Here is an 11,885-nt window from a genome sequence, read left to right as displayed (position 1 = left end):
TCCTTCACTTGAGCGCAAATCCCAACAAACACCCAGACCTGTGTTTACTCCAAGTCTTGGGAGAGGGTACACTCTCTGGTTCAGCACACCTTCTGTTTGTAGATACAGGCGCTTATTGCAGCCAATGATTTCAATGTTGCAGAACATCACCTTGAGCAGACTTCCATAAGGGTGCCACTGTCACTGAAAAAAATAGCCACGGGTGAATATTGAGGAGACCGCATCACCAACAGGGTTCGAACGTCGTATTTCAAATCTGACACGAACACAGCTCCAACGGAGCACGAACACGTCCAGGTAGGTGGAGCTTAGAAATGGGATTTCTCCTCCCTCGGCTTCTTCCCTCAACCCCAAAGGTCATGGACCTCAATGCCTCAGTTTGGGATGGGGTTGGTGACCCAATCAGGTGTGGGTGGCACACGCCTGTGACCCTAGGCTTCTGGAGGCAGAGGTTGGTGGTACAATCTCGAGATTTATTAAACGACCCATCCCTACCCGCCCCCCGACCGCATGAACCGCGCAGTGACCAATACATGGCAGTACAACAAGTAGGTTCATGAGCCTATTTTAGTGTTAGCCCATCGTTTAGCGTGAGGTTTCCTCCAGGTGCTCCGGCTTTCCTGCCTCACCAAACACACGAAACAACCTTCAAACGTAACCGTCCAAGCATCCCGACGCAGGACCCTCCTGCACAATCATCATTGAGGCTCTGCGAGGTTTCCCGGATAAACACACCACTTAACATTCCTGCAGATCTCACGAGAAAAGGCGCTCGCTCTTTTTTGACAGGGGGATGGATGGGTGGGTTGGGAGGCAGAGAAGCGAGGATGATGATGGCCCAATTGACAAGCAACGTGGCCTCCTTCGCCCCAGTGAAGGATGAGGTTGGATGAGGTTGGAGGGGCTCAGGGTACACACACACACAGGCGGTGCCGGGCTCGGGACCGTTCACGGGCTCCTGCTGTACACCCCAGATAACCTGGAAGCCTCCATACCGAACAGTGACCCCACACACATCAGGCGTGCAACAGCACACTCCACGCAACAGCATATTAGGGAACCGAATGCGAGGAATGAGAGACACTTTTAAGATCAGAACAGAACCCCTAGACCCGGACCGATCACCACCTCCACGCAAACGACACTTGAACTCGGGTTACCCAGACTGTGTGTGTGTGTGCCCCCCATACTTGACCAGCAAATAACCAGCAAATAACCAGACCCCCCCCCCCCACGGCGGCCCTGCCCGGCCCTGTCCGCCGCGCGCGGCCGCGGCTGCCCGGCCCCGAACCGGCCGACAGCGACCGCCCCGGGCCGCCTCGGGTCTGCGGGGCCCTCTGTGGCCTGTGGCCGGGGGTCCCACCTCCCTCCCTCGCTCCCTCCGCCCCCGGGTCTCTTACCTCGCCTCGGGGCTCTTGCAGCCGGTCACAGCTCGCTCGCTCGCTCGCCTCCACACTCACTGCTAACCACCTCCTCCTCCTCCTGTTCCTCTCTGCGCTCCGTCACTGCTTGAGCGGCACTTTAGCGTGGCGACCGGCGCGCGTACTGCCCTCTAGTGTGGGGGGGCCCCCTGGTGGTGATGTCTGGAGCTTACCCCCCCCCCCTAGTGGTGAGATCTGGGTTAATTCACCTTAGTGGTGAGTTCAGAAGCCTCCTAGTGGTGAGATTTGAGTTCTATGGGGGTGAGGTCTGGGTGCCCCAAAGTGGTGAGTTCTGGAGCCTCCTAGTGGTGAGATCTGAGGTCTCTGCTGGTGAGGTCTGGGTTACTTCACCTTAGTGGTGAGTTCAGGAGCCTCCTAGTGGTGAAATCTGAGGTCTATGGTGGTGAGGTCCAAGTACACCTTAGTGGCGAGTTCTGGAGCCTCCTAGTGGTGAGATCTGAGGTCTCTGCTGGTGAGGTCTGGTTACTTCACCTCAGTGGTGAGTTCTGGAGCCCCCCCCCCCTAGTGGTGAGATCTGAGGTCTCTGGTGGTGAGGTCCAAATACCCCTTAGTGGTGAGTTCAGGAGCCTCCTAGTTGTGAGATCTGAGGCCCATGGGGATGAGGTCTGGGTTACTTCACCTTAGTGGTGAGTTCTGGAGCCCCCCTCCTAGTGGTGAGATACGAGGTCAAATACATTGCTTATGGCTTTATTTTGGTGATTTCGAAAAGTGTTTTGGTTTGGTCATGTTTGTTTGTTGTAGTACGGAGTTAAAATGATGGCTTTAATCTAAGTTGTCTTGTGGTTGTTGTTGTTGTTTGACTTGCATCCCACTGGGATTTTTGCACAGCGTTGGTGTACGGTGCTTTTTTTCTGGAAGACTTTGCAGTTTTTTCCTGGATTTTTCTGTTTGCGCTTAGTCACATAGTCACTTTAAGACGTTTTCTTGTTCATGTTTTTTGTTTTTTGTTTGTTGCGGTTGCACCCGATTTAAGAGCCGAATGGCTCACAGGGCTATACCAAATAAATGAAAAACTAAAAACTGAAACTCTGGTGGTGAGGTCTGGGTTCCCCAAAGTGGTGAGTTCTGGAACCCCCGAGCGGTGAGATCTGAAGTCTCTGGTGGTGAAGTCTGGGCCCCCTCCTGACGACGAGGTGTCATGTCCCTGGAGGTGAGGTTTGGATGTCCAATGGTGATGGGAACCGTCACCCTGGAGTTTCTATTGATGAGGTGTGGGGGCCCTCTGATGGTAAAAACTGGAATTCCCCACGTGGGAAATTCCAGTAGCTTTGTCGCCCCTTGCTGGTGAAATTACCGCGTGTTTGATTTGTGGGGGTCTCGTGGTGCTGACCAACGTTGACCTCGTTGACTCACACCAGACGCGCGTTGAGGAGATTACGTCGATGCCACGCCACGGGATAAATTGATGTATTTATCCTTGTTGCTTGCATTCTATCCACCTAAACGTGGCCTCGCCACGTTCATCAGGCAAGGCCTAAAGGACCATGCTTTTGAAGGCCACCACCACCGCGAGTGACGCCTCAACGTCGTTGACTGTCTCATTTGGATCGCGCTCACAGTCATCAGTGTACACAGCGTAAGTCCCCAAATGAGGAATGGACATCTCGACCGCTGCCAGCAGCCGCTGTTGTTGCAATTTGATGGCCCGCCCCCCATTGAATGTCTGTCGAAAGGGGCTTCATAACTCACCGGATTCCTCCAGGATACAGACAGATTCCGATAAAAATTCTGATATACGTGGGTGACTTCAACCAATAGCGGAGCCAGGATTTTCAGGTAGGGGGTGGCAAGCCCTCCAGCAATGAAAAATGATAGAGGAGTTGTTAGTAAGTGAGGACTTGCCCCTTCCTTTAATCCGACGCGTGTGCGGCGATGGCGCAGCCATCGATCGAGGGTCGAATTCGGACCGCGTTGTGTGATCGGCATCGCGCTCGCTGAAGGTGTTTGCCTTCAGGGAAGTCGTGGACTGTATACGCAACTGCGCACAATTCTATGAGTCACTTATAACCGCTTTGCCATTACTTATTGCCAATTATGGACTCAGACTATTGACCTATCATCTCATAGAGTCCCTGGCACGTAATAATATGCTACACAGTGGCAGTGGGGGTCGCAAAATGCCGATTTATTACTAATAAACCCCAATGATCCAATCGAAATTAGGGATTTCGATCGGATCATTGGGGGGGGGGGGTACGTGCCACTCCCCCCCCCCCCACTAGCTTCGCCAGTGACTTCAACAGCTCATCTATACCTCAGTGGGCCATACCTGCTAAAATAAAAAAATTATTCAGTTTTAGTTTATGTGCTGCGAACCGCCACCCTATCACTTATCTACTCAGTGCGCTCCAGCCTGGCCCAGGAGCTCTTATACACAACTGGTAGATGCACAATTCAATAACGCAAAGCGCCTCGTAACTGGAACACTGGAACTGACACCCTTCTTCCCCTGGTTACCTATTCTGGCAAACTGTCTGCCACGAAATGTCTGCAGAAACACGAAAACTCCAAGGGAGTTTACACGTGTTCTACATTACTCTTTGGTTCTTTCGGTAAAGTCACGTAGGTATAAAATTAAATAGATCACGACGTTTCGGGCGCAACACAAGCGTCCGTCATCAGGAGGGAAAGCATGGCCTGCTGCTGATGCAGACTTCTTTTAAAAGGTTTCTGCTGCTGATGCAGTCAGCAGCAGGCCATGCTTTCCCACCTGATGACGGACGCTTGTGTTGCGCCCGAAACGTCGTGATCTATTTTATTTTATACCTACGTGACTTTACCGAAAGAACCAAAGAGTATGGATTCCTGCAGTCACGAAAGCTTCAAATCAAGAGTGTTCTACATTGTATTGACATACGCAAGAATACAATCAAATACGTTACTCAAATTCAGTAGAGAGATGATTTGTAAACTGAATTGTTAATGTATCCATTCAAAGGTGCTCCTGGTTTGCTTGACATTCAGACGCGGCGCGCTGTTGCTCTTGCCCGCTTTATCTGTGTATTTATTTCGTAATTCGGCCCTCGGCAAAATGAGACTCTAGTATCCGCGTACACGCATAACCTGGAAAGCCAGACCTCAAACCAACGACCACAGCATTGCTGACCCAGCACACACACACGTGTAGATATCAGCTCCGAGTTATACGACATCACGTGCAGTGTTTTTCATTACAAAAAGTGTTTATTAAAAAAACGATACCACGCACGAAACATTACAGTGAGCATGTTGCTGCGTTGGCAGCGGTGCACAGATTACAACGCAACTCAACACACTCGTCAACAACATTGTGGTCTGAATAGGAAAAAATATATATAATGTATAGGAAGAATGACCATTGCCTATGATGCGTTTTTCCTTTTTTAGGGTAATGTTATTTAACGAATTTGTTGAGTTATTTATTCCTGTTATGATTCAAAACGACAGTGAAGACTGCCACAGTGTTATAGCGACGGCCACAGCAACCAGACGCAGTTTGAATAACCGAGAAAAAGGATCTAATTTCGTGTCCGGTGCGATAACAGCCGCTATGTTTCGTTGACGCTGCACGTACAACGTGTCTGGTTTACAACGGGGGACCACGTGTCCCTGGAGGAAGAAAAAAAACACAATTCCGTTTCAAGTGTAAGAGTAATGCCATTCCGTATAAATACATATCTTGAAATAACGTAACTAACACCATTTCCAAACGTGTCGCGCGTGCAGGATTTACGTTTTGAATGACCACATGTACGTATTAATGGTTATGTGACTTTCCCCGACAGAGGCCGTTCATGGTTCACGATCATAACCAATAACCACGTATGTTAGGAGCCAACCACGGTTTAGAGTCTCGTGTTGGTGAGAAAAAGGATTTTTATTGGGGAATTTTGAAAAAATATCTGAGCTAATTACTTTAATAGTACTACTGTAACCCACGAATGTAAACGCTGCACATAAGTGATTTTAAACCCCTTCATTGACCACCGGACCTCTCAAGATGGGGGTGCGTGCGAGTGCCCATCGGAATCCGTGAGATTGACTCGTGATGGCGTGAGACGCGCCGTGGGGAGAGGGGGAGGGAGAAATCGTTTAATTGTCTTCAACTTAAAACGAATTATTATTTGGTGGTGCTGCTACTGCTGTGTTGGCACATGGCGAACACGCGCAATTGATAATATAAATCAAAACATTCGTCAACAACACTCTGACCTTAATAGGAAACTATATATATAACATACGCAACGTTCAAGGCAAATGGTCCTTCTTCATAGCACTCTGCATTGATGTGCTAATGAAGAAGGGCCATTGCCCGAAACGTTGCCTATTGTACATATACAAATGTATTGGTATTGACGAACGTGTTGAGTTATTTTGTTGTGCGTGTTGCCTCGGTGCTGCGGAACGCGCACGTGAAACGCGTGAGATTTGAGATATCGAAAACATCGTGCACGTGAGAGCAACTTACCCACCACGTGTGATTGCATAGCAATGCAGAGCACACGTGAACAATATAATAACGCAGGCATTATTATTATTATGCTTTACTTATTCCCTGCAGCGTAGTCTTTATCTAGTTATGGCGACAACGTTGCTGAGACATCACCACGACTACATTTCTAAACTAACGAGAGAGAGAAAAAACCCCACGTTGGTTAAGCTTTCACACGCACTACTTTGCTTCTAAAAACCACACATTGCTTCTAAATTGTGAATACAAGTCTGTACAAAACCACGAGACGCGTACCCTGACGCTCTTGGCTCGCAACACCGCACACACACACACGTGCGCGGCTGTCTGTCATCTTGACACTTCTTGTGAACACCTCGCAGGGGGACACGCGGGTCTCAGTGCCGAGTTTTCCGCATTAAACGCAGCGGAGAGAGAACGATCGCCTTGTAGGCGTCCTTGAACTGCCGGTTCATCAGCGCGTAGAGGATGGGGTTAATGCCGCTGTTTAGCCACGTGCAGTTGGCAGCCATCATGTGCCAAATCGGTGGATATGTTCCCTTTCGATCGATGACGTTGAGCACGCAGAACGGCAAATAGCAAACCACAAAGACCAAAAAAATCACGTAACACATCTTGGTGACTTTCTTAAACTCGCCGTCCAGATTTTTTTTCACCGCAGAAGCCGCCGACTTCTCCTTGTTCTTCTTCTTCATATCCCTCCTCTTTTTGGTGACATTCTCACCCGCGTCGAGGTCGCTGGAGTTCCCCGACGCCTCGTCGTGACTTCTGCTCGCGTTGGGCTCGTTCCGCAGCGCCTCCGTCCACGTGCCCGCGGTGGTGTCGGTGGCGCTGTTCGCTGCGTCCAGGCTGCACGAGGTGCTCGCTTCTCGCGGCGCCGCCACCACCGCCGTCTCCCTCCCCTGCGCTCCGGGCGGCCCATGCCCGCTCATCCGCACTCGGTACTTGTGCAGCGCCTTGGACGACACGGCCACCCTCCTGTGGATGAGGCAGTAGAAGACGGTGATGGAGGCGATGCCCGCCACGAAGTAGAACACGAGCAGGACGGTGGTGTACGGGCGTCCTCTCTCGCGATGGAAGCTGCACGTGCACACCTGCTTCAAGAAGTCAAAGCTCGTCCAGAGAGGCGCAAACGAAGCGAGACCCATCAGCCACGGGGTGCCGAGGAACGCGGGCATCGTGTACCTGGTGTAGATCCGGTCAAAGAGGCGCTTGTCCCTGATGAGAAAGTAGCGATTGACCGAAATGGAGCCCAGGTTGAGTATGGACACGGCGTTGGACATGAAGAGGAGCAGGCCGAACACTCTGCAGCCGTCCGCTCCCATCCTCCATCTCAAGTGGATGTACGAGTCCACGGTGATCGGCTGCAGAAAGGCGCAGTAGAGGAGGTCCGATAGCGAGAGGTTGACGATGAGCGCGTTCAGCTTGGTCTGCAGCTTCTTCTCGATGCCGAACGCCAGCATGGTCATGCAGTTGCCCAGGGTGCCCACCACCGTGACCAGCACGCCGAGCGCGGCTCCAAAGTAGCGATAATTCTCGATGGATGGATCGCTGCAGGTGAAGTTCTCCATGGCTCGCGTCGTCTCGCCAGCACGGAGTCCCGAGTGCAAAGCTGCTGGACTCTAACCCTGGTAGCTGGGTGTGAGTTTCCTCATTCCTGTGGTTAAAGCTTCTACTCGATTATTGTTTGCGACTCTTTCTCTCTCGAAAAAAAACACTAACAGAAAAAACACACATTCTTTATTAGAATTTCCATCATTATTTATCATATCGTGCGAATCACACGCGCAGACCACTGGAACTGTGGGCTGACCACAGCCCGGAAAACGTAGTGAGCAAAATAAACGCGTGAGCGGGGTAACCCGCGTTAATAATTTGCGAAATTCTGCTATTTTACACCACAGCGAAGAAGTCTGAACACCTGGGCCAAATGAGCATGCATCGTTGCCTTCAGATCCTTGGCAGGAGACGTGTCATTCACGATCTATCCACTGCTAGATAGAGGCTTTCACTCACCATCTGGCTCCTGCACATTATCTGATTTAATCGTTCCGTCTCCGCGGTGGTTAATTTCCCCGGGCGTGTACCTACTACTACCCTGGCAGCCACTCCGTTGTTAGTCTTGACCGCCGACAATCCTCGCTTCTAGAGACGCGTCCTGCCCAAGCACATTATTAACAGTCAAACTAAAGTAATAAATTAACTCTTTTTTATTTTACAAGGTAAGGCCCACTGAGTTATGCGACTTGGTCACAAATGATAGCTCAACGAAGTGGCACATTTTTTAAAAATATAGTTCATAATAAAGGTTTTTGGGTTAGATCGAATAAGTATAAATGTGTCGTAACCCTCCACCACCCGACACAGCCAACTAGTAGGGAATTTGTTACGTAAACAAAACGCCAATTAGTTACTACTTCAGCCCACCGGTGTGTTGTAAATCCACAACATTTACAATTTGAGTACGACGTTATCGCTGGTAATTGCATCCAGCATCATCGGGTGATTTGCCATAATAGACACATTTATACTTACGCGATCTAACCCAAAAACTTTTATTATGAATAATATTGGTAGCGAAAGCCTACGTGTTAAACTCAGTTTATATAGTTTGGAAACATATTGAAGATATCTGTCAGAGGAACAGAATTGGAAAACAAAATAGTCGGTATACCACTTAGGGCGGTCATTGAAGGGGAACCGGGATCAAATGATGACGGGAAAAGGTGGACGAGATTAAGGTACATGAGATAAAGGTGGATGAGATAAAGGTGCATGAGATAAAGGTGGATGAGCCTAATGAAAAGCAACAAACTAGTGTCCCTAAAGAAGCAACATTTTAATCAGAGTGTACAATACCTGCTTTGAAATGTGTCCAAGTTACTCTTGTTGTTTTTTTTTAAACTGGGTATAGCGGTGCCGGACAGTGCATTGGAATGCCGTGACGATATGCCAATGCATCGATCAATACCGATTCTTAAATTCGCGTTCGATGCAAATCGAACATGGTGTATGTTAATGGCTTCGCGTGATCTCTCCCGCCTCCAGAGGCTGCTATGTTAATCACAATCTTAAACATGAACCGATTCCTAAATTGGTATTGTCCACATGTTAGATCCTTTACGCCCCCCCTCCTCGAAATAAATGTCAGCACCTTCAACAGAAACGTCGTAGTTCATAACTGGAAAATAACAAAAATCCACTTAGAATCAAAGTAGCTTCATCGTGTAATAGCTCCCGTTTCTTCATTTTGAGAGTGGCCGGGATGATGTAAGGCTAGATTTGAAGCTTTCGTGACTGCAAGGATTCATATTATTAGGTTTTTTCGGTAAAGTCACGTAGGTAAAAAATTAAAATTAATAAAAAGTAAAATAAAAATAAAATAAAAATCACGACGTTTCGGAGGCAACACAAGCTTCCGTCTTCAGGTGGAACCGTCACAGCACGATTGCTGTACTTGATACAGCTATTTTTTTTACCTACGTGACTTTAGCGGAAAAAACCTAAGAATATGATGTAAGGCTTCCTCGGTGACACAGCACCTGAAATCCCGGAACATCTTTGTTTCGAGGCAGCTTTGTGGGGTGGCCGATAACCGCCTTCGGGCGTTCCTGCAACATCCCCTCCCTACTCCCTTGGGAGTTGGACATGTCTCAGTGCCTCGCTTGAGTACCCTCCGAGTTAATCCCAACTACCAGCACCCAGGATGGGTAAACAAAAGCCATCTCTTATTCTGTTTGTGAGTGCGCGCACTATCGTATTCAGATTCATCATGGGTTGGTTTTCATTTCCACATGGTAATCCACTCTGTTGGGCTATCATTTCCGGCCAGGTCGCTTCTAAAAAATAACTAATAGCTCGGTGGGCTGTACCTGGTAAAATTAAACAAATTGCAAATTGTTCAGTTTAAATGTATTTAGTTTGAGTGAGTTTCTTACCTTTCCTATACATTGCACTCCTATCGTTTTGTTATTGTTTGTTTTGTTGGAACTGCGAAAAAGAGCTTTACAGCTCATCGGATTTCTCCCGGATAAATAAAGATACTGACTCTGTATGTCACTGTGATTACGATACGTGCGGTCAAATCACCGATCGGCTCTCGAGGCGCGGCAGTCCGATGGCATCGTGTTAATCACAGAGCTGCGTGTGCTCAACGGCGGAGTTCTTGTGTGTGTGTGGGGGGTGGGGAGTGCTGACCCTTGGTCGTTGATATTCAGGGAGTCTAAACACGAGCACGACAGGGGGGGGGGGGGTCAGAGTCCTGCATCTGCTCGGGTACCCGCGGGTGATCGGCGAGTGGGCGGGTGGGTTGATATTAATTGTTTGGTTTGGAAGTTGTAACGCAGACGCTTATTTATGGCTTGCGCTGCGGGTCCGGGTCATGTGTTCATCGTCGGAGTCCGTCTCTCTCGGAACGACACCACGAGAGCGTCACCGCCAGTAACGAAACCCGTCAGCCGAGTCGCATCGCCAGACAGAGGAGCAATAAACTGGCACGGCGCCGCGTGTGGCTTCATCAGGTGCACACTGAGCACGCAGCAGGAAGAGCGCACTCACACCCAGTCACACACTCAGCACAGGCGCGCCTCTTATTAAAACGGGACTCGTACGAGGGACGTGCATGGCACGGTGCACGATGAATGAAGGACAATGGATTACAGGACACGTATCGAGTGAAGCAAACACACACACACGCAGGCCCGGCGACTTATGGATTAATAAATAAACACATGTGTATCTTGATTTGAAGATTTCGTGACTGCAGGAATCCATACTCTTGGGTTCTTTCGGTAAAGTCACGTAGGTGACTTTTATTCCTACCTACGTGACTTTACCGAAAGAACCAAAGAGTGTGTATGTGTATCTTGTATTTCTGTCGCACCGTGCAAATCGGAGGTGCGTTGACAACATGTTATCTCCCTCGCCTGGTATACAGGAGGTCGTGGATTCGACCCCGACACTGGCGCCTATGTATGTAGAGTTTGAATGTTCTCCCCGTGATCGCGTGGAATTAGCTCTGGGTCCTCCGGTGTTTCCCTCCACATTTAGAAACATGCGTTTGGATCATTGGCTGCTGTACATTTCGACTGAATAAGCTACCTCTCTTCTTGGTTCTTTCGGTAAAGTCACGTAGAAGGGAAATAATAAAATAAAATAATTAAAACATAATCATTCTTATTTTATTGTTTCCCTTCTACGTGACTTTACCGAAAGAACCAAGAAGATGAATCTCTGCAGTCACGAAAGCTTTGAATCGAAATTTAAGCCACCTCTCGTTGAGTGATCATTTGTGGCCAGGTCACTTCTGAAAAAAAGAGCTAAAGAGCTCAGTGGGCTTTACCCGGTGAATTAAATAGCTGAGTTTATGGTGAGGATGTCAACTATAATGTTAAGAATGATTTAAATTTCGATTTAAAGCTTTCGTGACTGCAGGGATTCATCTTCTTGGTTCTTTCGGTAAAGTCACGTAGAAGGGAAGTAATAAAATTATAAAAATTTTATTATGTTTATTTTTATTATTTTGTTAAGAATGATGATTAGATGCACGTTTTACAGCTGTCAAAACGGGATCTCCTCGACTGAAGAAAAAAAGATAAAACCTACACTTAAGTATCGGAATGATTAACGGGTGATGTATGGCACTTTGCGACGGTGCAGATTTAAGAACCCAATAAACACTGCAAATACTAAACGAAAGCTGTGTGCGTTGCACACAAAGTGTGATGATGTCAAGTGACAACATGCAAGGCACGATGGAGGGGCCAATCCTATGGTCACAATTTTTACGTTTATTAATATTATTATCACCATCATCACGCGAATTTGTTTCCAGCCTCCAACAAGCCCTCTTCTCGATTTAAAGCTTTCGTGACTGCAGGGATTCATCTTCTTGGTTCTTTCGGTAAAGTCACGTAGTAGGGAAATAATAAAATAATAAAACATAATAAAATAATTCTCACGACGTTTCGGCCACAACGCAAGCAGCCGTCCTC

General features: G+C 48.3%; 1 protein-coding gene across 1 annotated transcript; it reads right to left on the bottom strand.

Annotated features, from left to right (window-relative positions):
* Positions 1-4,605: 4,605 nt before the first annotated feature.
* Positions 4,606-7,730, bottom strand: LOC144725745 (G-protein coupled receptor 84-like). Its single transcript, XM_078604659.1, has one exon. The coding sequence runs from the start codon at positions 7,461-7,463 to the stop codon at positions 6,270-6,272; it is 1,194 nt and encodes a 397-aa protein (XP_078460785.1). The 5' UTR covers positions 7,464-7,730; the 3' UTR covers positions 4,606-6,269.
* Between the last annotated feature and the right edge of the window lie 4,155 nt (positions 7,731-11,885).

The sequence above is a fragment of the Lampetra planeri genome, chromosome 2 (assembly GCF_965212315.1).
Source record: "Lampetra planeri chromosome 2, kcLamPlan1.2.h2, whole genome shotgun sequence".
Taxonomy (NCBI): Eukaryota; Metazoa; Chordata; class Hyperoartia; order Petromyzontiformes; family Petromyzontidae; genus Lampetra; species Lampetra planeri.
Note: the sequence above shows the minus strand (reverse complement) of the source record. Positions and strands in the feature narration are given on the sequence as shown.